At 30.8% G+C, this 27,936-nt stretch overlaps 4 protein-coding genes across 4 annotated transcripts; 2 read left to right on the top strand and 2 right to left on the bottom strand.

Annotated features, from left to right (window-relative positions):
- Positions 1-66: 66 nt before the first annotated feature.
- PmUG01_02018100 (conserved Plasmodium protein, unknown function) lies at positions 67-4,890 on the bottom strand (the record flags this gene model as incomplete). The annotated part of the gene is given in 4 exon segments (XM_029008656.1): positions 67-1,394; positions 1,747-3,319; positions 3,333-4,095; positions 4,748-4,890. The coding sequence occupies 4 exon segments, from the start codon at positions 4,888-4,890 to the stop codon at positions 67-69; spliced, it is 3,807 nt and encodes a 1,268-aa protein (XP_028860194.1).
- Positions 4,891-10,697: 5,807 nt separating this feature from the next.
- PmUG01_02018000 (asparagine-rich antigen, putative) lies at positions 10,698-19,667 on the top strand (the record flags this gene model as incomplete). The annotated part of the gene is made up of 1 exon (XM_029008655.1): positions 10,698-19,667. One exon carries the CDS (start codon positions 10,698-10,700, stop codon positions 19,665-19,667), a length of 8,970 nt encoding a protein of 2,989 aa, XP_028860193.1.
- Positions 19,668-21,167: 1,500 nt separating this feature from the next.
- PmUG01_02017900 (conserved Plasmodium protein, unknown function) lies at positions 21,168-23,829 on the bottom strand (the record flags this gene model as incomplete). The annotated part of the gene is made up of 2 exons (XM_029008654.1): positions 21,168-22,234; positions 22,482-23,829. 2 exons carry the CDS (start codon positions 23,827-23,829, stop codon positions 21,168-21,170), a joined length of 2,415 nt encoding a protein of 804 aa, XP_028860192.1.
- Positions 23,830-26,203: 2,374 nt separating this feature from the next.
- Positions 26,204-27,787, top strand: PmUG01_02017800 (DNA binding protein, putative; the record flags this gene model as incomplete). The annotated part of the gene is made up of 1 exon (XM_029008653.1): positions 26,204-27,787. One exon carries the CDS (start codon positions 26,204-26,206, stop codon positions 27,785-27,787), a length of 1,584 nt encoding a protein of 527 aa, XP_028860191.1.
- Between the last annotated feature and the right edge of the window lie 149 nt (positions 27,788-27,936).

The raw sequence follows: 27,936 nt of genomic DNA, 5'->3' as shown, positions 1-27,936 counted from the left end.
TTGTTCTCTTAGTTATGCTTATGGCTTCAAATATCCTTTTCCTTTGCTTCTCCCTTCCCGCTTCATCTAGGGGCTTTCCCAAGCCGTCTCGGACACAGATACTTCGCTAGGAACACTCTTATATTCATATATTATTGAATAATTGGATTCACTAGAGGAACTGTCAAACTTCTTTTTTGCTTCCATCTCTTCCTGTTTTTTTAAATCAAATAAAAAGTTTAGATTACCATTTCCTTTATTTCCAACCATCTGTTCGTTACCATTATTTTTATTTGTATCATTTTCCTCTATATTCGAGCTTCTTTTTTTTTTTACTCTTCCCCAGTATGTTTCTTCTACTTGTTCTTTGCTTATATTAATTTGTTCCACTTTTCCCATATCGTCTTCTTCATCACTTTCATCCTTTTCCTCTTCATTGTCAGTGTAGTCTTCCTTCTTTTCATCAAAAATGTTATGATTAACTGTTAATGATTTGTAAGCATTAGTAAAAGACACATCAGGTAACACATAGGCGGTAAAGAAATGTGCTAACATGCATTTTATTAAAGACTTATTATGGTAAAAATATTTCAAATCTTTCATAAAATTTAGACAAACATTAATATGATTTTTAAAATAAAAATAGTTGAACTCTTTTAGAAGAACCACAAACTGTTTGTTCATGAGGAAGTACAAGGGAACGCAAAAGTAAACGTCCTTTTTCCTTTTTTTTGTGCTGTCTGCTTGTGTACTCTTACCACTGTCAATGTTGTCGTTACTAATGCTGTTAGTATTACCGTTACTCATACCATTGCAGTTCCTATCATCGTTTATATCTGCGCTTCTACGGACGCTTCCACCGCCATTCGTTCCACTGCTTTCCATGCTTTGTGTGGGATCCCTATCGCACCTGGAACCCCTATTACTACACAACTGTTCGTCGAGGTATTGATTGCATGTGATTGCGTCCCACATGTACTGGATGTAATGGCGATATATATAATACTCACTGAAATTATGACAATATATATATAAATCTAAATATATATCATCACATGATGGCGGTAAAAAAAATTGCACTTTTTCAAAAGAACAAAACAATAGATATATTATCCCCGCTGTAAAAAAAGTAAGTACACTGCTTAAACGCAATATCATATTTCCACCTTTCTTTAAATAATTAAATGCTATAATTACACTAGCAACCAAATAATTTTTTATTTTTATCTCCTTCTCAACTACATGTACATAATTTGGTAATATTGTATTCAAATCGATATATACTAGTGCGCACACATTTTTTTTCTTCAACTTGTTTATTAACAATTCGCTGAACATTTTATATGGCAACCTCCTTCTGAACATGTCTTCCACGTTTACGGATGGACCTTCACCTTCCTCATCTACTTCAGCACCTGAGCATGGAAAGAAATGCATATATGAATTACTACTGGGTGGAGACGTGAACGAACAAATGATAATAGTATTTCCAAATTTGCCACTTTCTCCTTTTCACCTGCACAAGTCAGGAAAATACTATTACGATAACAAAACATTTACACGCGGGAACAAAAATACACAAGTACATAAACGCGCAAAATACGCAAGTACACAAACGCGCAAAATACGCAAGTACACAAACGCGCAAAATACGCAAGTACACAAACGCGCAAAATACGCAAGTACACAAACGCGCAAAATACACAAGTACACAAACGCGCAAAATACACAAGTACATCCCTCCTCTGCCATCGCAGGCCTACTCACCTAGGTCAGGATCTCGTAATAAAACATGAATCCCTCTACCTTCAAATTTTGAAAAAAAATCAAACACGTTTGATTCTCTACTAATAACTAGAAAATTTTGCAAAAAGTTGGAATCTTCGAATATGTCCAAAGAAGCACAATTTTTTAAAACGAACAAGCAATCAATAACACTAGTATATAACTCGTAATTTATATAAGTCGTGTTGAATGGCTCATACTGCTTTAATATTTGTCTTAAACTGCTTATATGCATATCACAATTTTTATAGTATATATAATATCTACATTTAAGAATATTTATAAATAATGTTTTATCTAAATAAAAAGGATTATGAAAATTTGTTATATCATTATGCATGTAACATTTAAACCAATTTTTTTTGGAAAAATATATTTGCTTCTTTAACAGGTCTTCAAATTTTTGTTGTTGCTCGGAAAAAGAATTCTTATCCGTTAAGAAAAAAAGTCTTTTTGCTATTATATCATTGTCTAACTCGAATAAACCTTTCTTTTCCACCTTTTCCTCTACTGTTCTATATTCAATTTTTTTTAGCAAACCACTTATTTGTTTTTTATACTTCCTTACATTGTCATTCACAGTGTACTTCTTACATAGTACATTTCCACCATATGTATTTTCATAGAAGAGCGATTCCTTTACCCTCATACGATTCGGAATTAAAAGTAATAAACTATTTTTAATTTTGTATAAATTCTTGTTTCTAAAAAAATTAAAGCTTTCCAGTTCGTCCCTCATCCCGTTTGGTTTGTCTAACAGCACGTCGTCTAATGCACTACTTTGTACTATGCCCCCCTCATTAGTATATTTGATACTTCCATTGCTTGAATGATTGTTCGTATGAGGATTAGCATAACTTCTAGTCTGCTTGCTTGCCTGATCATGCATCAATTTGCTTTCATCGCAATATATCATGTTTTCACCTGACCTGTTCAGCAATTTCTCTCTTTCTCGAAGAGCACCAATTTTATGCACTTGGAAAAATTGAGATATGTATGTATTTTTCGTATTCTCAATATTTTTTTTCATCAAGTTAGTGTTAGAAACGTTAATGCATTTTTTTAAATGAAAAACTAAATAATCAACGAAATGTTTGATGCATTTCTTGTACTCCTCAAAAAAGCTATGCTTTATCCACTTTCTTGGTATTAGACTGTGATTGGAAAATTTCTTTTTCTTGGCCAACCGGATGCCACCATCAACACCGCTGCTTCCACATCCCAGTAGCGGTGCAATATCCCTCTGAGCGGACTGAACCCAGTTTTTCAAGCTGGACAAGAATATGGAGGTAATTCCGTTAAAATAGGTAGCTACTAGGAAAACTACATTTCCTACATAACAAGAAGACGGTTTATAAACCTCTAATTTTTTAAAACATATAGATAAAATGGCAAATACGGATAAGAGAAAATTGTCAAAGGATAATTTGAGTTTCATAATAAAGCATCCACCAATGTCTATCATACCTAAAGCGCATATTAGCTGACTGGTACATAAAACCCACTCAATTTGTATACTACTTTCTAGAAGAAAATTTTCATTAAAAAGATCTTTTTTTCTTTTTTTTTTTTTTTATTCTGATATAGTCAGCATCATTACTTCTAACACTATTTGCAGTAATTAGGTGAAATAATTTTATTCTATTGGTACTTTCTCTAACAGTTTTATTCCATACATGATCAATATTTTCTAGATGACATATATTTCCTGTATTGTTCATGCCAGAAATCCATCTTTCGTTATCTTGTATATATAAAAAATAATACAGTGAATGCACTTTTTTGTATTCACCAAATCCAAGTAATGATAATAAAGTACTATGATCATTCTCACATTCTTCTACTATTGATGTGGTCATATTATCATCAGAAAAAATTATGTTTGTACCCTCCTCTACTTTTCCTTCTTTACATAAAGAAAAAGAACCATCACTGCAGCTGCTTCCATATTCGTTGAACGGATTAATACTCATTCCCATCCAATTATGATATATATTATTATAATTATTGGTCTTCAGATAATAATTTAAACTACTTAAAAAATTTGCTTCTTCATCTATATGGAAACTATAAAATGATATCACTTCTTTACTCTCTTTTGTATCAATGCACCTTTCTACTATTTTTCTTTCTTTTAACAATTCATAAAAATATAACCAGTCCTCACATTCTATTTCATCATTTATGTTGTTACCCTTTATGTACTTAACAATATCCTTATCATACTCGAACCGGCTTACAACATCCTGATACTTGTCCACAATCTTTTCGCATATCTCATCGTAGTACATCTTTAACTCCATCAGCTCTTCTATGTCCTTCCCCTCCTCACTGCAAAGGGGAAAACAAGTTAACAGGAAAAAAGCATGCAAATGTGTGCTATATGTATATATGTATATATGTATATAGGTATATATGTATATATGTATATATGTATATATGTATATATGTATATATGTATATATGTATATAGGTATATATGTATATATGTATACATATGCGTGCATAAGTGTATGACTGAATAAACTCTACATGTTGTTTATCACGCGAATTTTATGACAACCGTCTGTATAACTTTTTGGAAAAAATATGGATATATATAGCTCAAACTAGACACACATCTAACTGTGCACGTAATATGTCTAATTATTTTATAGTACTTTCCAAAAATGAGCAGTACTTATGATAATACCCACGAGATGAGATAAATTTATAATTCGAACAAATAAGTCTCTTCTATATTTTCTGGACCCACTTATTTTTTTTTTTTACACTCACACGGACAAATTCACACACAAACAAGTACACAATACGATACATACACATAGGCACATACACACAGGCACATACACATAGGCACATACACATAGGCACATACACATAGGCACATACACATAGGCACATGCACATAGGCACATACACATAGGCATATTCACAATACAACACATACACATGGGTACATTTCATTTTCTTCCTCCCTCACCTGCCCAACTCCCTTTTTATCGTCTCGCATTTGCATACCCTTTTCCTTTTTATACAGTAATCGCAACATCTTTCGGACTTCTCTATATCATCCCTGGTAAAAATATCATTTAGGTTAGTTTCAAATGTGAATATATGATTCATCTTTATGCTTTCTATCCTTGAATGGCGATCAGCCAAAAGTGTAGACTTCTTTTTTTTTTTTTTTTTTTTTTTTTTTTTGACACTCCCTTATGCGTACAAACTAACATATGATATATCATACTTTATTATTGTGAACATATGAAATGGGGCCGAACGGCATTATAACATTCGTATACACGCCCGTGTACATATACTGCATACGCACATACGTACATGCACACATACATATATATATATATATATATATACATACAATATAACGTATGGACTTATAAGCCAAGCCTTCGGACTTGTTTTAATATTTTTTTCCGAGAAATGGTACGATTTTCGTTCCAGTTCTTTTTTCTTCCCCCTTTTTTTTATTTTTTCACATTTGATTAGTTTCTACTTTTTCATAATTACGTACATATACATTTATATATATATATATGTCTGTTCAGAAACAATATTACACTATTCTGCTTTATTGTAATATATTATGCTTAGTATTTCGTACGTTCTTTATTTCTGTTTTTAAAATTATTCCTTATAAGCTGATTACTCATCACTCTTTGTTCTTCATTTTTCATTCTATTTTTTTTTTTTTTTTTGCTTTTACTAAAAAGCATATTTTATATAAAATGCATCGTATGATTGTCGTGCCCCTCTGGTTTTCGCTTTATACTTCTTATTATTTTAGTGTAATATTATTGCAATTTTATTTTTATTTTTTTTGCTATACTGTCATTTTGTCATTTTGTTATTTTATCGTTTTTTCGTTTTGTTGCTTTTTATTTTGTCATTTTGCCGTTTTTCATTTTCATTTTCATTTTTTTTTTCATTTTCATTTTCATTTTCATTTTTTTTTTCATTTTCATTTTCATTTTCATTTTTTTTTTCATTTTCATTTTCATTTTCATTTTTTTTTTCATTTTCATTTTCATTTTCATTTTTTTTTTCATTTTCATTTTAATTTTTTTTTTTAATTATCATTTTTTTTTTTTTTTCATTTTTCCTTTTTTTTTTTTTTTTTTTATTTTCATCCCACCGTATGGTTCGTCATACGCGTTACATACTATTTAATATAATATTTTTTTTCCGCTTAAAATTGTTTGCAAGTGCAATGCTGTAAAATATGCGCACACACCATCATGAGGAAAGAGAACCCATCTATATATACTTAAGTATATACATGTATATACATACATATATATGTATATAGATATATATATTTTTATATGCAGATCTAAATCTGTTATACTAAAAATTTATCTAATATACAGAATGAATTACTTTTTAGTAGTTATAACACTTAAGTAGTTTTAAAAATTAATTTTCAAAAACATGGAATACATATATACATGCAGTGAAATAGTAAGGCCATATATCGTAATTGGAGTATACGTATTTCTCGGTGTTATTAAGCAAACATGTGTTTCATATTGTTGCTGTGTAGAGATCCATACAGTATTTAATGCCCAGTGGAGACAAGATAAAGCATTGTGTGTCTATCATGCTATCTTTTTTGTTGTTATTGCTTAAGTCTATGGAACTTTTTATTTTTCCCTTTTTTATTAATATGGCAAAAGCTTACTTGCACATATAATCCTTTAAATTATACTATAACGGCAGCAACGGGAGCAGCATTTACTGCAATAGGAGTAGCAATTACTGTAATAAGTGCAGCATTTACTGTAATAAGTACAGCAATTATAAGAATAGTAATGAAAAGTTTCAGTTTGAAATGATGAACAGACTGTTTTTAGGGCTTTATTATCATTTCATAAAAGAACAGCATTGCTATGTTGACAATTATTTTTCTGCATACTCATACGTTCTTTTAAACATTCCCCACAGTTATTTGTATTTCTTGAGTAGAATTATATGTAATAAATAGGAAAAAAAAAATTTTTTTTTTCATATGTGCACGCAACTTTGAATGTATTTACATAAAAACAAAATAGACATGGTAAAAAAAATTTTGTATTGTTACAAAAATATACATACATACGTACATATATTTACGTGCCCCTTTACATACGCATCATCCATGTTTTTATAAATATACCAAACTTCCCTTGTCCGGGTTTACCTACTACTAATAAATAAAAATCCCATCATCGCATATTCACTTACATATTTTGTTCATACACTGGGTTTAGTTACAATATTATTTCGTAAGCGCAATTCGTATACCAACGATGAACTGTAATAAAATTTTTTCGCTTTTCGCTCTACTCATTTGAAGAAATGAAGCGTTTCATTAATCACGATATACACTCTTTATAATTTACATACAAACATACATACATGAATACGTACATACATGCATATATGTTCCTTCTACGAATGTATGTAAATATATACGCACACATCACGTGATAATATTGCCGTAACTGTTATGTAATGTTAAAATTTTTTCGCTTGTACAAAATTATAAATCATGTCAAGGGATAAACAACAATTCCACAAGAACAGATTTTAAAGCAAAACCATTTACAAGTAAAATTGCCGGAAAGATATTTAATAAAAAAAAAAAAAAAAAAACTAAAGAGAAATAAAAATATGTAAAATAGGATAAAATGAAGCAAAATGGAACAAAACGACGTAAAATGAAAGCGTACAGATAACTTCTTGCATTGGATCGAAATATTTGGATAATGGACAATCCGCATAAATAACTTTGGTAATGTGAAATAAAAAAAAAATAAAACCCTTAACTATACAAAGATAAATACTATTATAACCAAAGCGATGGAACTTAATAGGATGTTGTATAAATAGATAAGACATCTACAAGTTAACAATTTTTTTTCCTATTTTTTCCTATTTTTTCCTATTTTTTCCTATTTTTTCCTATTTTTTCCTATTTTTTCCTATTCTTTTCTATTTTTTCCCATTTTTTTTTTTAGTTTTTTTCTATTTTTTTCCTTTTCTATATTTTTCCTTCATTCTTCCTTCTCATAAGAATTAAAATAAAAATTTTTGTTCGGCAAAAATTATAATACAGGACTTATGCACACGTTTTTGTTTTACCTACAAAATGAGAAACTTATGGCTAGATATAATAAAAAATGGTAAAAAAATTCTGAACACTTCAGAAAAATTTTCCATTTGTTAAAATAGGGGGAAAAAAAAAAAAAAAATGGAGTATAAATTAAAATATGAAAAAAGAAAAACTTCAATATACATATAAACTCCGTGCTACAGAAATCATGGAAACTGAAGGTGCCTCTTTTCAAATTTTAAACTTAAGTTGGTTAACAATCTGTTTTTGCTAATTTTATGCTGGCTTAACTTTCCTGCACTTGAGGTATTGCAAAAAATGCTGCATAAATATATATATACATAAATATGTACATACATAAATATGTACATACATAAATATGTACATACATAAATATGTACATACATACATGTACATACATATAGTACATACATGAATACATACATAGTACATACATAAGATACATGTACATAAATATGTACATACATAAATATGTACATACATAAATATGTACATACATAAATATGTACATACATACATAAGTACATACATGAATAAGTACATACATGGATAAGTACATACATGAATAAGTACATACATGAATAAGTATGTATATTGTTCCTCCTCAAGAAGCGCTAAATAAAAAACATTTTTAAATATTTCTAAAACAAAAGTGTATATATCTTTATGTATGTCCATGAAAATTGAATACATACAATACGTGTATAATATAAACACTTTACACATTTTGTGCTGCATGGTGACATGAATTATTGGCCCTTACACCTCATAAAATATTATTTTCCGTTTTCATTGTGAACTATTCTTCCGTTTCATTTTGTCTTTTGTTTTTTGCAATATTTATTTTGTGCAAAAATCCTAGTCATGTGTAATTGTAGTGTTTATCGTTGTGAAAAACATTACATGCATTTATTCACCCATTTGCATATATACATATGTACGTGCATATATATGTATGTACTTATATTCACATATGTAAATATATATTTATTCAAATTTCACCGCAGCAAGTTTTACTGATAGGCATTTATTTTCCCCAAATATATGCGCGTTTCCGTTTTGAATTCGTTGTTAAAGTGTTGTTCTGACTATTTTAGAATGTGAACAAGAACAGAAACAAGAACAGAAACAAGAGCAGAAACAAGAGCAGAAACAAGAGCAGAAACAAGAGCAGAAAGAAGAACAGAAAGAAGAACGAGAAACGAAATAATTACGCGTAAATTACATTGTATATTATCATCTGTTGATTTGGAAGATCGTTAATTTTTATTTATCTTTATTCTTTTTTAAATTAAACGTTTTTCATTTTTTTGTTGAATAACACATTTATAAATATACGTTACATTTTTGAACTGTGTATGGAAGCACCTTAAAATACAGTATTATATTCATACGTATACATATATGTATATATATATATATATATATATAAAACATGCGAACGTGTAATATATACATAATATATGTTTACTTATTCTTGTATACCGTATGTGTATGGCACCAAAAAAAAAAAGAAAAAAAAATATAATAAAATAATATAAAAATTAAGGAAGATTTTGTTAAAATTTGTAATTTTAGAGTTGTTATACAATTTGCATATTTTAATTCACTTAACATAATTAAGTTAAATTTTTTTTGTAGATCCTTTAACCTATGTAAGAAAATTTTTGCATAGACTGAAATTTATGCTTATTTATTGAAAACAAAAATAAAAATAATGCACGAGCGTTATAAGGAACTTACATATATGCATGTATGGGGTGGATGGGATGTATGTATGTATATAACTTTTTGCTTATTTTACAATTTTTTTTTTTTACAATATGTCCCACATTAGATTGTTTTTTTTTGTTTTAAAATACATGTTTATTATATAATTATTGTGCAAATATTTATGTATTTTTCTATTTTCTTCTTCATACTTCTTCATACTTCTTATTACTGTTTGACATTTTATACAATGAGAGTTTGTGTGTGTTTTCACGTGCCAACATATGTTTGCATCCCATAGTTATTTGTGTTCAGCATTTTGCATGATGTGTATGTGTAAATGTACATGTATATTTTTTTTCTTTTTTTTTGCAGAAAATACGCTATTTGAGAACATGTTTTCCTTTAAGTTTTAAAGAAATAATAAAAAAAGAAAAAGAAAAAAAAAACAGCAAAATAAAATAAAAAAAAAAAAAAAACTTTGTTATATTATGTAATTAAATACTTAAATTAACAGTAATTAAGTAGACTTTTTTTGTCATGTTACAAAATATAGGAATATAGTTTATTTGTGCTTTATGTATAATTTATGTATAATTTATGTATAATTTATGTATAATTTATGTATGCTTTATGTATGCTTTATGTATGCTTTATGTATTTTTTATGTATTCCTAATGTATGCTTTACGTATGCGCGTATTTATATGACAAGTAAATTAAAATTTGTTTCCATCATAAACCAAAAAGATAATAAAGAAATATAAAGAAAAAGAAAGAACATACACACACACAAAAAAACAAAAAAAAAAAAAAAAAAAACGCATGTACTGTTCATGTAATATTCACTCAAGTTACCACTTGTACGTTTGATCTACATTAAATGTTAATATTTATGTTTCATATGTGTATAAAAAATATTACAGGGATAGTAAGTGTTGTAAAAGTGTTTCATTTGGAAAATATATATATGTTTATACATTTTTTGTTTGTTTATATGTTTGTATGTTTGCGCGCATGAACGTATGCATGCGTAACTACTCCACTTTTACGCGTTGTTTGTTATATTTTTTCGAATAAAATTAGAAATTATGCATGATTTCAAAGCAGAGGCAGTTAGGAAGAATAACAACAATGAAGAGGCAACAAGCAGCCAAGAACACACGACTGTCTATTCAGAAAGCTATATGAAAGCAAATAAATCAAAATGTTATAGAGCTGGGAATGATAATAATAGCAATAATAAGTATAAAAATAGCAATAATAAGTATAAAAATAGCAATAATAAGTATAAAAATAGCAATAATAATAATAATAATAGCAATAATAATAATAATAATAATAATAATAGCAACAACAATAATAATAATAATAGCAACAATAATAATAATAATAGCAACAATAATAATAATAATAATAGCAACAATAATAATAATAATAATAGCAACAACAATAATAATAATAATAGCAATAATAATAATAATAATAATAAAACATTAAGAGAAAACCAAACTAATTTATTATATGAGGATTATTTAAACTACAATACTTATTCGTCGTATATCGGTAGTACCAGTAATGGAAATTATAACACGCATAAAACGTATTATAACCAAAATGTGAGCAGCAGATACTACAAGACGAATTACCGTGAAAACAATGAATTTTCGGGTAAGGATAAAAATTTAAAAAATAGTACCATCGGTAATATTGACAACAGTTCTGTTGGCAGCATGTACAAAGATGGAGGGGAATATATGAAATACGAAAAAAGGCGTAACAATAAAGGCCGAAGTAACGCTTACATTAACGGTTATAGTTATAGTTACAGGAACACTAACGGGCATAGTAACGGACATAGTAACGGGCATAGTAACGGGCATAGTGACGGACATAGTAACGGGCATAGTAACTGCCACAGTAACTGCCACAGTAACTGCTATAGTAACTGCCACAGGAGCTGCTACAGTACCCCCTATAGCAGTGGTAACTACCACAACAGCCACTCCAAGAACTACAACGAATTAAAAATAATTGGAAATAAATATATTTCAAAAGAACGAACAGAAGAGTCAAATAATAAAAACAGTTGTCATATGAATGAAATAGGAAATTACAATTGTAATAACAATAAGAAATACCATAACACTGATGCAAAAACGAGTAGTGACTTCTCGTACAAAAAAAAAAACAAAGAACAGAATATAATGAAAAGACAAAATAACCTAACTAATAATAATTATTCTGTTAAATTAATCATGTCAAAAGGTAGTGAACATGATAGTCATAAAAGAGATGGCATGCTCCCATATGAAAATGAAAATGCAAATGAAAAAGCAAATGAGAACATAATAAGTGAGAATATAAATGAGCATACAAATGAGAATATAATAAGTGAGAATATAAATGAGCATACAAATGAGAATATAATAAGTGAGAATATAAATGAGCATACAAATGAGAATACAAATGAGCATACAAATGAGAATACAAATGAGAATACAAATGAGCATACAAATGAGAATACAAATGAGAATACAAATGAGAATACAAATGAAAATATAAATGAAAATATAAATGAAAATATAAATGAAAATATAAATGAAAATATAAATGAAAATATAAAAGAAAATACAAATGAGAAAGCAAATGAAAATGTTGTGTCAACAAAATATAAGAAAAAACACTACACACGTTATTACAATGGCTACAAGAATAGTTCAAATTATATCTACAATTCGATGAGTGGAAAATATGTTAACTACTTTAATTCTAGTCATTATAATTATAATGTAGGAAATAGTCAATATGGGAATAGCTCCTTTGGATACAGAAACGGCAGCATAGCTGACACTGCCAACTGCCACAGCAGCAATTACAGCAGTAGTTATATAAACAGTTACGTGAACAGTTACACGAACGGTTACCTTAACAATTACCTGAACAGTCATAGTAGAAACAATAGAAGCAACGAGGGGAGTGGACATAACAACAGCGGAAGTAGTACTAACTATATGTATGACCACAACAAATACTTTGCGGATATGTATAAAAAGGATAATGTATATAAAAATGAGAAAATAAATTATCATCTCCCAAAAAAAAATACACAGATTAATAACAGTGATAAAGGGAATACGTATACAACCAAGAATAGTACTAATGCTAACACTAATAGCGAATGGAAAATGGGGAAGGCGAATAAAGCGCGCATTAAAAGCAGTGCTAAACATGCACACAGTAACAGTGATGATAGGAATGTAAGTATCAGAGAAAAGAACAACATGATGGACTTTAACTTAGTTACGAAGGATAGCTGCAATGTTATTAGTTGTAATAGGGATGAACTGTTTGACTTAAGTGAGCAAGTTAAACGATATACAAATAGTAACGTTGGTAGTAATAGTAATAACGATAATAGTGTCTATGGTGACGAGCAAACGAGTTCCACAAATGACATTAACAAGCAAGGAAAATGCAGTCAGAAAAGTCCTGTAAGCAAAAATGATGAAAGCGTGGAAGGGGATAAAGAAGTGGAAGAGGATAAAGAAGTGGAAGAGGATAAAGAAGTGGAAGAGGATAAAGAAGTGGAAGAGGATAAAGAAGTGGAAGAGGATAAAGAAGTGGAAGAGGATAAAGAAGTGGAAGAGGATAAAGAAGTGGAAGAGGATAAAGAAGTGGAAGAGGATAAAGAAGTGGAAGAGGATAAAGAAGTGGAAGAGGATAAAGAAGTGGAAGATGATAAAGAAGTGGAAGAGGTCAGTTCTACTGGTGTGAAGGAGGACAAATCGGCTACTCTAAAGTTAGAAGCTGTCCATATGACGGCTACCATCAGTGCAACGACTATTAATAATAAGATAAATTATAAGAGCAGTAATAAGAGCAGTAATAAGAGCAGTAATAAGGGAAATAATAAGAGCAGTAATAAGGGCAATAATAAGAGCAGTAATAAGAGCAGTAATAAGAGCAGTAATAAGAGCAGTAATAAGATCAGTAATAAGAGCAGTAGTAATTACCATCATATCGATAATGCTAAGGACGACCAAAATAACATCGCGTTGCGCCACGACGACAAAATTATGAACGAGTCAGAAATTATGGACCAAAATTATGTTAAGCATAATAATGAAAACCTTGCCCAAGAAGATAAGGGAAATTATACTAACACCTGCTATAACACAAATAATAAACTTATGAACAGATATAATTGTGTTCAAGTAGTTGATGGAGAGGAGAATGATAATTCAATCAATGAATACAAAAACCAGCTCCAAGCTGACAAAAATAAATTTAGAAAAAAAAAAAAAAGAGCGCTTAACAAATACGCCTCCTCTATGTACAACTGTAATTATAGCAGTAACACAGAAGGTAAACATAGCAGAAAACGAAATGAACCATTCTTTAGTGATAATATTAATGAGCATGGCAATAATAATAATCGTAATAATAGTAGCTGTAGTAATAATATTTTGAGTGAGGACTGCCAAAAAAGAAGCATACAAAAAAATTATAAAAACCGAGAAAGTCTGAACTGCCATTTGAACAGAATGGAGGAAAATGGAACAGAGGAGGAAAACAACATAGGTGATAAAAAAAAATATTATGAGTTAAGAAAGAGTAACATGGAAAGTAAAGATTATACTGATGATAACCATTTTGTACAAAGATATGAAAATTTAATGATGGATGACAAAAGTTATATTGCAAGTTATGGCAAGAATAAGGATAAAGAAAATTATGAAAGTAGTAGTGAAAGTAAGAAAAATAATGTAATTCACGCAAATACACATAATGAAGAGGAGCGTACAAAATGTTATGCAGTTATAGAGAACAAAAATCAAGAAGAGCTTACTAGATCTAGTATTTCTAACGATCCAGCAAAAGGATCCCTTTGTATAATGGGAAGCATTTCCAAAGGAGATGACAAGTTCGACAGTGGGAAAATTACAGGGGGAAACGATGCATTGAATGAAGCGAATGACAAACCAGATGACAAACCATATGACAAATCGAATGACAAATCGAATGACAAATCGGATGACGAAACGAACGAAGGTACAACGGTTCACATAGTGAATCCCTCTTTTGACAGTCCTGTAGTGCTAAATCCAAACAAAAGGGAGGATTTCAAAAAATATGATAACTCATGGATGCGTAACAATACTGGGAGGTGGCCTAACAGGAAATTTGTACAAAATAGAGTGAAAATGACAAGTATGAAGGACTATGAATATATTCCAAAAAAAGAGAACCAATTAACTAGCAGTCATACGAATGATAATATGGATAGATGGAATAGATTCACTAATGAACTTTTCCCCCGATATCAACAACATAGTAGTGATGTTACTAATGAAGATAGTGAATATGCAGTATGGTCGAATTTAACAAATGACCATGAAATGAAGGTACAGAATAAACCAACACAGAGCACTCTACTTATAGATAATCTTTACAATGGACCTAATGGCAGTTACAAAACTGTTAATGATATAGAGACCTGTATATCTAACAGCACAGTGAAGTGTTCTGTGTATAGATACCCTAGTTATACTAAACAGTTCAATAGCTGTAATTCCGACTGTAATCATATTCTCGATAACAAGTATGTTCATAAATATGAGTGTCCTTCACATGAAGGAATTGCAAATGTAAGCTCTATGCAATACAACATGAGCAGTTCTTGTCGTCTAAAAAATGAAGGAAAAGAACGTAATGTAAAGAATAATAATCTTATTTATTCTAGTAAGGAAATGAAGTATAGCAAAGATTGTCGGAATAATGTACTTAAAGAGGGGGAAGGTCAAGTAGGTAACGGTTCTCACAATGATGGAGCATGCATACAAATGAAGGTGACTGCCAGTGGTAGTAGCAGTAGTAGAAATAGTAGCAACAGTAGCAGTAGTAGCAACGGAGCAGTTGAACATAGTCTCAAACTAACGCGGTCGGTATCTGCAAATTTTCATCAGCGTAAAAATAAATCTTTTGAAAGTTTAGAAATGTGCATGCTGAAACCTCATATGATATCGCCTGAACAATCAGCAAATATTAATGCGTTCAGAAATATATTGAAAAATATGTTAATTAACTATGATAAAAAAGAAAAGGATAACAGGAGTGAAGATATACATGAATCCAATGGCTACAATATTTTTGTTAAAACGGAGGAGTGTAACCTTTTAGAAGGATCATCACTCAGCGAATGTACGGATGATGATGAAAAAATAATAAAGGAAAAAAAAAAAAAATCATTTCAAAAGGACAACATAGATAACATTTATAATAAGGATGAGCGGGAAAATAATAAAGAATGTGTACAGAACAATCTGGAATGTATTTTAGAAAATAATTCTATTCATATCGATGAGGAGTATAACCATAGTAGGGAAGGCACTGACGATTACACCTCATGTTTAGGAACAGATAAGTGTCTAAAAAAAGACCTTAACGATAAAATGCAGTACTCACTTTATAATATTGATGAACTATTAAATTATATGTACAGTGTGAAGACTATGAATACGTTTCTATGTACGTTTAAAGATAAGCACATATTTGATAAGAATCTAACGAGCACAGTCCGTAATAAAACCTGTTCAGAAGAAAAGATTAAAATTAATTTTCAAAGAGCTTCATTTGAAAGAAGAAAGAACATTAATCGCAGTAAAGGGAAGAGGAAGAACAAGAAGAAATATTCAAGTATTGTCGATAATTGGATGAATAACTACAACGATAGTGCCCATAACGGTACTAATGATTTTATCTGTTGTCACTACAGTGATAGTAACAAGCACAGAGGTTTGAATGATTACACATTTCGCAATTCCTGGAACTACAAAATGGGGGAAAATAATGATACTGTCGATTGCAACACTAATGCTAACACGAACGGATGTATACGCAACAGTAACTGGGATAACTTCTCTCGTTATAATAAGTTTTACAATTGGGTGGAACCTTATAATTTACATGATCTGACTAACATAACGACAAAAAATAGTTACAACGCTTATGATAAAAGGGGTGAAGTCAGCTGCAGTTACAGTACCGGAGTTACATCAAGGAGGAATTTGCCTTTGCATCCGCTTTTTCCGCCACCAGCGACTGTTACTACCGTTGTTACCACTGCTAATGCTGGTAATACCGCTAATTTTGGTAATACCACTAATTTTGGTAATACCGCTAATTTTGGTAATATCGCTAATCCTGGTAATACCGCTAATTTTGGTAATACCGCTAATTTTGGTAATATCGCTAATCCTGGTAATACCGCTAATTTTGGTAATATCGCTAATCCTGGTAATACCGCTAATTTTGGTAATACCGCTAATTTTGGTAATACCGCTAATTTTGGTAATACCGCTAATTTTGGTAATATCGCTAATCCTGGTAATGCCGCTAATCCTGGTAATGCCGCTAATCCTGATAATACCGCTAATCCTGATAATGCCGCTAATCCTGCAGAGTGTGGCAAATTTTACGCGAATTGTGAAGGATCTAACGTTTATTCTAAGGCAAAAGCTCGTCCAAGGAACAACATAATTAGTGGGGGTAGTAATAACATGATGGCTGTAAATTACTATTACATGAACAATGAAAATAATCCGCAAAATGAAAAATTTTCCATTGAGTGCAAAGAAAATAGCAATGGTATGACTTCACATATAAATATCAATGAAAATTTTAGAAACAATTATTTCACGTATCGAAGTAGACGACAAGTGAAGAACAACAAGGATTCCAATTCTCATGTGCATCAGTTGAAAGGATATATAAACTACGGAGGAACACCCCATAATAATTATAGTGCTTACAATGATCGAAGTGGTTATGGTATCTGTAGCAGAAACAACTATGTGGGTATAGAACGAAATAGCTTCAATGACGCTAATGAGCACATAAATAGTAAAGATGCAAGTGCATATGGCTCTATTCTATGTGAAACAAGCTACAACACGAGAGGGAGCAATAATATGATCCACAATGATGTTAGTAGGAATGTGAATAGCTGCAATGTGAATAGCTGCAATGTGAGTATCGGCAATGTGAGTATCGGCAATGTGAATATCGGCAATGTGAGTATCGACAACGTGAATTACAGCAATCCACATTACGGAAGTCCGAACTACAGTAATGTTAATAATAAAAAGAATTTATCCTGTTTGAACAAGTACGGGAACAGCGCAAACAGACACAATGCCAACCATGTAAATTTTGCTGATGATTTAGGCAGTGGTTATACGGACGACAGTGGTTACTGCTCCTACCACCACAACGGCGGAAATTTTAAGGGAAATCTTAGCACAAATAGTACTATTACTAGTAAAGCCAATGTCAATATTGGTAGCAGCTTCCATGGAAGCATTCGCGGTAGCCTTTTTGGAAACTCCCGTAGTAGAATTTTTACTAATTCCAATATGCACACTGATTATAAAACAAGTGTTAATGCTATAAATGGACAAACGAATCGAAGAATTTCATACACACCTAATCACACAGAAAACCATCCGCGTAATAATTGCAATAGTGGGTTTGACAAAAGGACCTACTACAGAAGCGTAAACAGTTACAATGGTTATAATAGGAACAATCATAGTAGCAATCACAGTCGCATTCATAGTAGCATGCATAGGAATAATAACCAGAGTGACTACCGTAGTGGTAACCACAGTGATGATGATAAATATGACGAACGCAGAAGAGTAAATTATGAACAGCCATTAGACACAACAGAGAAAGAAGCAGGAAGAGAACATTACACAACTAGTAATAGACTTCGTGCGGATGATACACAAAATAATAAAGAAAAAGAAGTAAAACAAAAAATAATAGAAATGCAAAATGAGAGGAATAACTTAACTCGGAAAGACAACAACCCTGTTAGGTTTTCTATAGGGGAGGAGTGTACAAGTCAAAATCCACAGGAGGATGCAGTGAACAAAAGAAGGATTAGGGATAAAATAGAACAGTGCAGTTATGAGACTTACAAAGGAGAGGAGATAAATCATCTATGTAGTTTGATTGAAGGAAACACGGGGGAAGAAGCAAAGACAAAAGTGATAGAAGTGGAAGACGTATCTAACATAATTAGCATGACAAACATGGAAAAGGAAAAGGATGCCACTCCCAAAAAGGGAAACACCCTTGTTGATGTGCATACTATGAAAAAGAATATTATCATAGATGAAAAAGAACTGTTACAAGAAGAAAGCTTGACAAATAATGACAAAGATGTAAAGAATAAGAAAAAGATATTGAAGAACAGCAAAACAGTAGTGAAGGAGAATAGGAATTTATTAATAGAGGAAATGATCAGTAAATGTAGTACTAACAAAATTACCAGCGTGCAAAGTGAAGACGGTGATAATACTATAAAAATTAAGGATTCATCTGATCAGAATAAGCAAAAGAATACAAACGAGGGTATAGAGTTACATAATGCAAAACAGAATAACGAAGCTAATCATTCCCATTTTGTAAAAAAGAATAATAAAAATTATTATTCATATGATACGATTTTTATTAATAAAGCACATTTTGATAAAGTATGTTTTAAAAAAGGTGTAAAGGAAAACACAGAGATGTACAACAATAATTATTTTCTCAATTCTAACTCGATCCAGTTTGTAAAAAATAAAGGAGCACATAGAGAACAGAAGTGTGAAATGGGTACAGACATGTGGAAAGAAGAGAACCAACATAAGGATAGCAGACTGGGTAGAGAAGAAAACTATAACAAGGATGACAACAGCATTCGTAACACTAACAATTTTTCACAGAGAAGTGAATCATATGCTTTTGGAACTAATTCATATTATGCAGTTCTGAGCGCAAATACAAAAAATAATACGTATGAAGATAATTCTTATCCCACTAGTGCTACAACGACAAACTGTAGTAATAATAGTAAAAGAAATAATTGCGCTATCTCCTACGAGCATAACAAAGCTAATTATAATAAGAAGAAGATGCACAGTAGAAATGGACGGGACAAAAATAGATACGCTATAAATGATTATAATAGCAGAACGAATCGAAATGGAAAGAGTAAAAATCAGTAGAGTAACAAGAGAAGGTAAAACAGTCGTTTTAGTACAATGTATTATATTACAGCATATTTAAATTACGTTGTATTATATTTTTTTTATATTTATTTAATTTTATTTTTTTTATTTATACACAATCATCTGGACTGGTATTTATTTTTTGCCGCCACCATAAAACATCGAGAAGATGAGGCACCATTTGTTTAGTAGTTGCTAAGCAATTGCTAATTATTTGCTAAGCACATGCTAACCTTTTGATATATATTCGTCGTTCATTTGTTGTTAATTTGTTGTTCATTCGTCGTTCATTTGTTGTTCATTCGTCGTTCATTTGTTGTTCATTTGTTGTTCATTTGTTGTTCATTTGTTGTTCATTCGTCGTTCATTTGTTGTTCATTCATTTTTCTTGCATTTATCCTCACGTTTGGACTGACAAAACATCCACAATTGTTACCGTTAGTGTGAGGAGAGTCCCTCATACGATTTTTACTCTTGTTTGTGTACATGTAAGTGTGCACTAAAGTCTACACGTATTATAAATACAACCACTCACGGGCTTATCAATGAAGCAATATATGTACCTATGTATGTATATATATACATATGCGCTCACCAATAAACAAACTAACGGGATAAAAATAATTATTTGTATTTATCCCTTTTCTATTTGATGCCATTATTTTGCTTTCTTTTTTCTTTTTCTTTTTTTTTTGGCAGTAAGATAGTATCCATTTATAGCTCTATCCTATAACGTTTGACATTTATTTTATTTTGTTATACTTTATTATATTATACCATATTTTATTATACCTTATCATATTATACTTTATTATATTATACTTCATTATATTCTATTTTATTCTATTTTATTTTATTTTATTTTATTTTATTTTTTTTTTTTTTACCTTAACCTGCGCATGTTTTCATTCATTAGTTTTAATTATTATGTTGAATAGAAGAAAAAGAAAAAAAAATAAAATAAAATAAAAAAAGACGCAATTATAATTTTATATAACTCGAGAAGGTTATGAGTTATTATGAAACATATATATATGTGCATATATATATATGTATGTACACTTAAATACATATGTATAAGGGTGTACACACATGTACACACATGCTCCATTACAAACTCATTGTTCGGCCAACTTAAAAGATTTACAAAGCAGTATAATTTAATACATATTTTTATAACTAATTTTGTTTTTTTCTTTTTCCAATAGACACTTTAAGAAAATGGCTACTGGCTGTAGTAGCTGTAGTAGCTGTAGTAGCGGTAGTAGTGGCAATCGTGGCAGTGGTGAAAGTTGAGACAATCGTGTCCAAGCAAAATGTGTGTACCATAACGCGTATTTATACGAGTAAAAAATTAAGTACACAGAACACGCATACATTCAAACTAATGGTGGAAAAAAAAAAAAAATTTTAGATGCACTTACTTCCGCTACCCCTTTTCCCCCCCCCCTGCAATCTTGCTTCTCTCCAAATGCACACACAATTATGAAAAACAGATCAACCATTTTTGGGTCTTCTAAAAAAAAGAACATTATTTTGATTCTTTAAATAGCCAAAATGATTCCATCCTGTGCTCATAGGTATACGAAGATAATATTTGACATCTAGTTCATGTAAAAATGGGAATTTTTCATTGGAAAAACATTCGAAACAGTCATTTCTATCCTTTGAACCTAAATTAATTTTTTGATTATCTAGAATAGACTTCACTTTTTCTTCAAATAGTCTGCTTACTTCTATAGCTCTGTATACATAATTTTCATCTTCTGTCTTTATAAGATAAACAACAGGCCCTAGTTGAGCAGCATATTGTACATTAAACAATTGATGAGAAAGTAAGAAACATTCATTTACGGAAAATACGGGTTCAAGTAATTTTGAAAAATCAGGTGTATCTAATATCTTTTCATAAAAAGAATCTTTTTCCATTTTCATTTTGTTCATTAGACACATTAATTTTTCTCTTTTTTCTATAACATCTAAATCTTCAGTTACCTCCTTATCTTCAAATGGTTTATTTTTATTTTGCACCAACACAATTTTATTTTCTATATCTTTATTACTATTCATTGTATTTTTTGATTGTTCTTTTCTTTCCTTATTAGATTTATAATAATATTTTTCAAGCAGTTTCACTTCGGCATCATAAAATTCATCATTATCATCTATTTCGTCTGAATTACTTATGGGTTGTAGATTCATTATCTCTGTTAAATTAGGGAAGGGTACATCTAGATATTTGTGTTCTAACCTACATTTATTCTTATACTTTTCATAATCCTCATCATCTATAACATTTTTGGCATGTCTATATAAAAACATTCTATCTATATAATGATATTTCATTTCTTTATTTTTTGCATTTTCAATTATTTTGTTTAATTTGCTTTTACTAATATAATACTCTTCATCTGCTTCTAGTAACTCATCTATAAAATTCAATTCTCCTTTTCTTCGTATATTCGAATATATATCATTGAAAAATCCTTTGCTAAATAGATACTCGGCATCGTTCTTCAGAACAGAATCGTCTTCTTCGTTGGAACTCAGCGGCTCTATTTTCTCTGCAAGGGCAGGGGGGGGGAACAAAAATGGGCAAGTGGATTCGCGGCTATGAGCGTGGATACCCACACACATGCACAAACACTTGCACACATGCACAAACACTTACACACATGCACAAACACTTACACGCATGCACAAACACTTACACGCATGCACAAACACTTACACGCATGCACAAACACTTACACGCATGCACAAACACTTACACATATACAAAAGAACATGCACACATTCGCGCGAGCTCACCTTTCCTCTTAATATTATCGTTTTCAAACTCCTCCGCGTTTTTAAAAAAGGAAGGATGAAACGGGGGGTTGTTAGCATCATGCTGATCCATATCACGATTCATTTGTCTACCTTTACCATTTTGTAGATTGTTTTTATTATACTCTTGTAGTAGAGAAGAATGGAAGGTATTTCTATTTATATCTCCTCTAATTTGACTAAAAAAGAGGTTAGTGACCGGGTTCGTTGTAATAGTATCACTGTGCCTACGCGTACTATTTTTATAATTCTTATTATCTTCACCCTTATATCTTTTATTGAAATAGTGAGAATCGGAATAATTGTATTTATCATATTCGTTTGCAATTTGAGTACTGTGTCTTCTCTTTAAGGGGTTATGCAAAACTACTTTAGTTAACTGCTCTCCTTTTGACATTCTTGTCCTGTTATCACTATCATGTAAGTTCGACATATAAGCATATCTGTTGTTCTGTTGTAAATGCGCCATGGGCACCCTGGTGAAATGCATTTTTGCCTCTACTTCTGCTTCTATTCCAACTTCCTTTCCTACTTCCATTCCTGCTTCTCTACCGGTAGGAAGATCAACCACCAGTTTGGCGTATTTATGTTCCCCTTCGCGTTCAATATTAAAACTAGAAATAGTTGATGCTGAATTTATGTATATGGGAATGGTTTCTCTTAATGTGTTTAGGCTATCGCCATTTTTATTTTTATTCCTAAAATAGTTGTCACTCTGTGTAGTATTACTTAGTATATAAGTTTCACTTAAATTTCTATCCATGTACAATTTCATACTGTTCATATCGTTAATATTGTCTGTACTACTACATGCACCATCGGGGTGTTTATTAAGATAATAGGCTTGACTTCTTTCTAAATAATTTTTTTCATTGTGTTCATAATTTACATTATTCCTATTTTTTATACTTTTATTAACAATACATCTTAGTGCAGCACTCTTCTTTATACTCTCATCGATACTCCTTTGTAGTTTGCTTCTACTTTTAAGGGGAGAATATTTTACATAAGGTGATATACAATACGTAGGTGAACATTTCCTTCTCTTTGTTATTGAATTATTAAAATTATAATTGATATAATCATAATTAATTTTTTTTTGGTTTATTATATTTCTTTTATGATCACCTGTATATGCTATTGTACATCTTCTTTTTTTCGATATAGGTTTGACTTCTTCATTAATTGTGTATGGCAAACTATGCCTCGCATTAAATACTTTATGAATGCTCAAATTCATGTTATAAAAACTGTTGTTATCAGAATAGTTCTTTTCCTGCCTGAACAAGTCAGCTCTTCCGTTTAGCACCGACTTCTCTCGACTTGCCATTTTGAGAAGTTGGGAATCGCAGTTCGCTGCTGAGGGGGCACTTACACTACCAAGTGAATATGCGGCTGGGTATGTGGCTAGGTACGCAGCTGAGTAAGCAGCTGAACAAGCAGTGGGGATAGCAGACGAATTTACAATTTTGTTGACAAAACGAATGAACGCACTTCGCTGTCTACGTGTGTGTATATACACTGCTCAAGGTAACTATATATACGTACGCATTTCAGACACGAAAAAATCGCATTCAAAATAGGTGCAAAATTGGACGCGAAAAAAATAAATTCTCACTCAGCAAAATTGGCAATGTCTTTTATCCTCTTTAATCTGCTTTGCATTTTTTTTTTTTTTTTTTTTTTTTTTTTTCCCCTACTTACAATTTGGAGAATGGTGAATACCGTACACTTATGAAATAATTTTACGCATAAAATTTCGTTTGAAATTTACGTATTAGGATACACAAAAAAAAAATAAAAATAAAAAAATAATTAAAAGATGAGAAGGTTGCACACTTACTTTTTATCGCGAAAACAAAATAATAAATATATAAATGAACAATATAATAAACATATGAGTGACAATGCAATAAACATATGAGTGACAATGCAATAATCATATGAGTGATAATGCAATAATCATATGAGTGATAATGCAATAATCATATGAGTGACAATATAATAAATATACAATTGAACAATATAATGAACATACATATGAACATTATAATGAACATATGAGTAACAATGCAATAAACATACAAATGAACATTATAATGAACATATGAGTGACAATGCAATAAACATACAAGTGACAATATAATAAACATACGAATGAACAAAAAAATAAATACACGAGTATACCAACGAATAAATAGCTAAATGGTTGAACTGGTGCGAGGGGGTATTTTTAATGAGTTGTGTGTACATCGAACGTTCGTTAGGGTTAAACGCGTTTACTGAAACATGTTTACTAAAACGTGTTTTACTAAACCTATTTAAGATAAATATACCTATTGTGAGCGTACTTATATTGAACGCATTCGCGCTAAATTGTTTACGTGAAGTGTGTGCGAGTAAAATATGCGCAGGAATAAACGTATGCCTTTTTACATGTACATGTTCATGCAAAATGAAGTTTTTTACGCGTCCGCGTATTGTGATAAAAAAAAAAAAAAAAAAAAAAAATTAAAGCAAAGTAGAGCAAAACAAAACAAAACGTTAAACGAGGTATCAGAAGGTTGATCTAAAAAATAAATAAATAAACTTAAATAAATAAACTAAAATAAGTAAAATAAAATAGTAATAAAACAGTCATAAAACAGTAATAAAATAGCAGTAAAATTAAACAGAAAAATTATGCGCAATGGTTAACATTCGCGTGAAGGACGGTGGCACTCATGTATGTATTTATATATAACGTATGCATACATTTGGAGCATCTTTAATTATTAATATCAAGAGAACTCATGCGTTTGTGTTCATATATGCACATATGCATATACACGTATATACATATATATATATATATATGAGCATACAAATGCTATTCCCTTGCAATAGAATGTTTCGTTGAAAATGACGCAGCAGCAGCTCACACTACATGAATGGTACTAACAAGTTATACCCCTTTTTGTATCTTTCTTTGCATTGCTTCTTTATGTCCTCCATGTCCAGATAACCATCAAAATGCAGCTCAAGAATCGTTTGAACAACTTTACGCATGCATGTTCATGGCTATATCTGGCAAATATTTTTACGCTTTTTTTCATCTATTTTCCTTTTCCCACTTTCTCATAAATAAACGGAAGATAGAATATTAGAAACGTAAAAAAGGAAGGCGAAACCAAAGAGAAAAATAATAAAATAAAATAATAAAATAAAAATGTAAAAAAATTTTAAAGTGAAAAAATAAAGAAATGGAAAAGTGAAAAAATAAAGAAATGGAAAAGTGAAAAAAAATAAAAATATAGAAATATTAAATATACTCTGTTCAATATGTGCACAAAGTTTTCCATAGAACATTCGTGTTTTACTAAAAATTTCGCTATGCTTTTGCTTGATCCCTTATTGTTCCTTCAGCAAAGCGATACGTTCTGGTGAGTGTATGCAACGCAGGTTTTTCTTTCGTCGTTAGTTTCCTACACAAGCGACTGCAGCATTCATATGTTAATTAGTGGATACCATATGCATATATAAATATATACATACGTGCAAACATACGTACGTACATACATATATGCGATCATTCTTACATACATATGCACATACGTACATGTGTACGTATATATATCTAATCGACACACGTTACTGACCACTCCAGCGTAATGTTTCCGTCTTCTCCCCTTTAAAACAAGGCAACAATTTTGTGCTAGAAGAAAATGCGAAGCAGCTTTAAAAGCTTGTTTATGACTTGTTCAGGAGATTTACTACAAGGACATCAAGTCCCTTCCTTGAATCAGTTAAATTACTCAGGCATTATTATTTATGTCAATGAAGAGAATATTACCAAGTATGAAAAGAATATTTTAAAATATTTCAAAACTGATATCATTGGGTTTGATACGGAATACGTCATTGATGTGAGTAAAAAACTTTCGAACAATTTTCAAAGGGGAAAACACTTTTTGCTAAATAATAATTTACGTAATAGTAAGGGAATTCTAGGTGGTACAAAGGTACTACTTAGTAGTGATAATATATTAAATAAAAGAACAAAAGAGCGAACAAGTAATTCATTTTTTGAAAATTATAGGGAAAAAAGTTTGAATGATAGAAGATCTAGTATATCCTCCGTGCTGAGTGATATCTTGGGACAAAAAACGAACGTTAAGGGGGGTAGAAGCGGCAAAAGGTGTAGCGGTGATGGTGGTAATGGCAGAGGCAGTATTAAAAATGATAGTAAGATCGCTGCAGCACCAAGTGCGGGCGCAGAGGGTAAAAGGCTATGCCTAATTCAACTAAGCTCGAAGGATGTGTGCTTTGTTTTTAATATTAATAAGTTAAACGGAAGAATACCGACATCCGTTAAAGATATTTTGGAAAACAACAAAATTATAAAGGTATGTCATGATATTAAAAACGATAAAGATATGTTTCTATCGTGCAATATTGAAATAAAAAATGTGTTCGATTTATATAACTATTCTATAGAGAATTTTATATACCCCCCATCTTTGCAATCTTTAGTAAAAATATACTTAAAAAAATACCTGAACAAATATTTCAGATTGTCCAATTGGTTAAGTGGTCATCTAAAGGAAGAACAAATACTCTATGCTGCCATTGATGCATATGCTTCTAGAGAAATATATTTGATTTTAAAAGGGAAAAATAAAATTGCCAAGTCCAATTTTTTCAATTTAAGTCTAGTAAATGATGTACCATCAGAGAAAAGGGACGAAACATTCGTTCAGGAACAGGGAAGGGAACAAGAAAAATATTCTGCCTTAGAAAAGTGCAAAGGAAAAGGAATAAACCCGTGTTCGAAGCAAAACCAACTATATTATGCTCATCAGAAATGTCAAAATACCACAAGCGTGGCAGGTATGCCAAGTGTACCTAATGCAGGATTATCTAAGGACTGTATTAATACACATGCTGAAAGAAAAAGACAAAACAAAATTTCAAACCCAAATGAAAGTAATAACAAGCTAAATAATAATACCTATGAAAAAGGGGAAAAAAAAGAGGCACATAAACGTTATGAATATGTAGAAAGGAATAAACTATACATAATTAATAATTTAAAAAATCAAATAAATGCTAAATGTTCTCAAATGGGCAATATATCTTTTTTGGAAGAAATGTGTTTTTCAAACAGCACATATAAAAAGCGTCTTTTAATAAAACACATGGAAAAGGATGATTGTTTAATAAAACTCTACTCCTTCAGTTATGAAGACGAAATCGCATGCTGCAGGGAAATTCTGAGATCCATTGAAAGCGGCATATTGTACTGGTAGAGCTAGTTGTAGTTGCGGCTGTAGTTGTTGCTGTAGTTACGGCTGTAGTTGCCGTTATAATTATGGTTTATTTTTTATTTTATTTATTATTACACCCTAAGGGGAAGGATGCCGCCTTCCTGCGTATGTGCACTCCGCCTAACGAAAAA

This window comes from Plasmodium malariae, assembly GCF_900090045.1.
Source record: "Plasmodium malariae genome assembly, chromosome: 2".
Classification (NCBI taxonomy): domain Eukaryota; phylum Apicomplexa; class Aconoidasida; order Haemosporida; family Plasmodiidae; genus Plasmodium; species Plasmodium malariae.
This window is presented reverse-complemented; position numbering and strand designations above follow the sequence as displayed.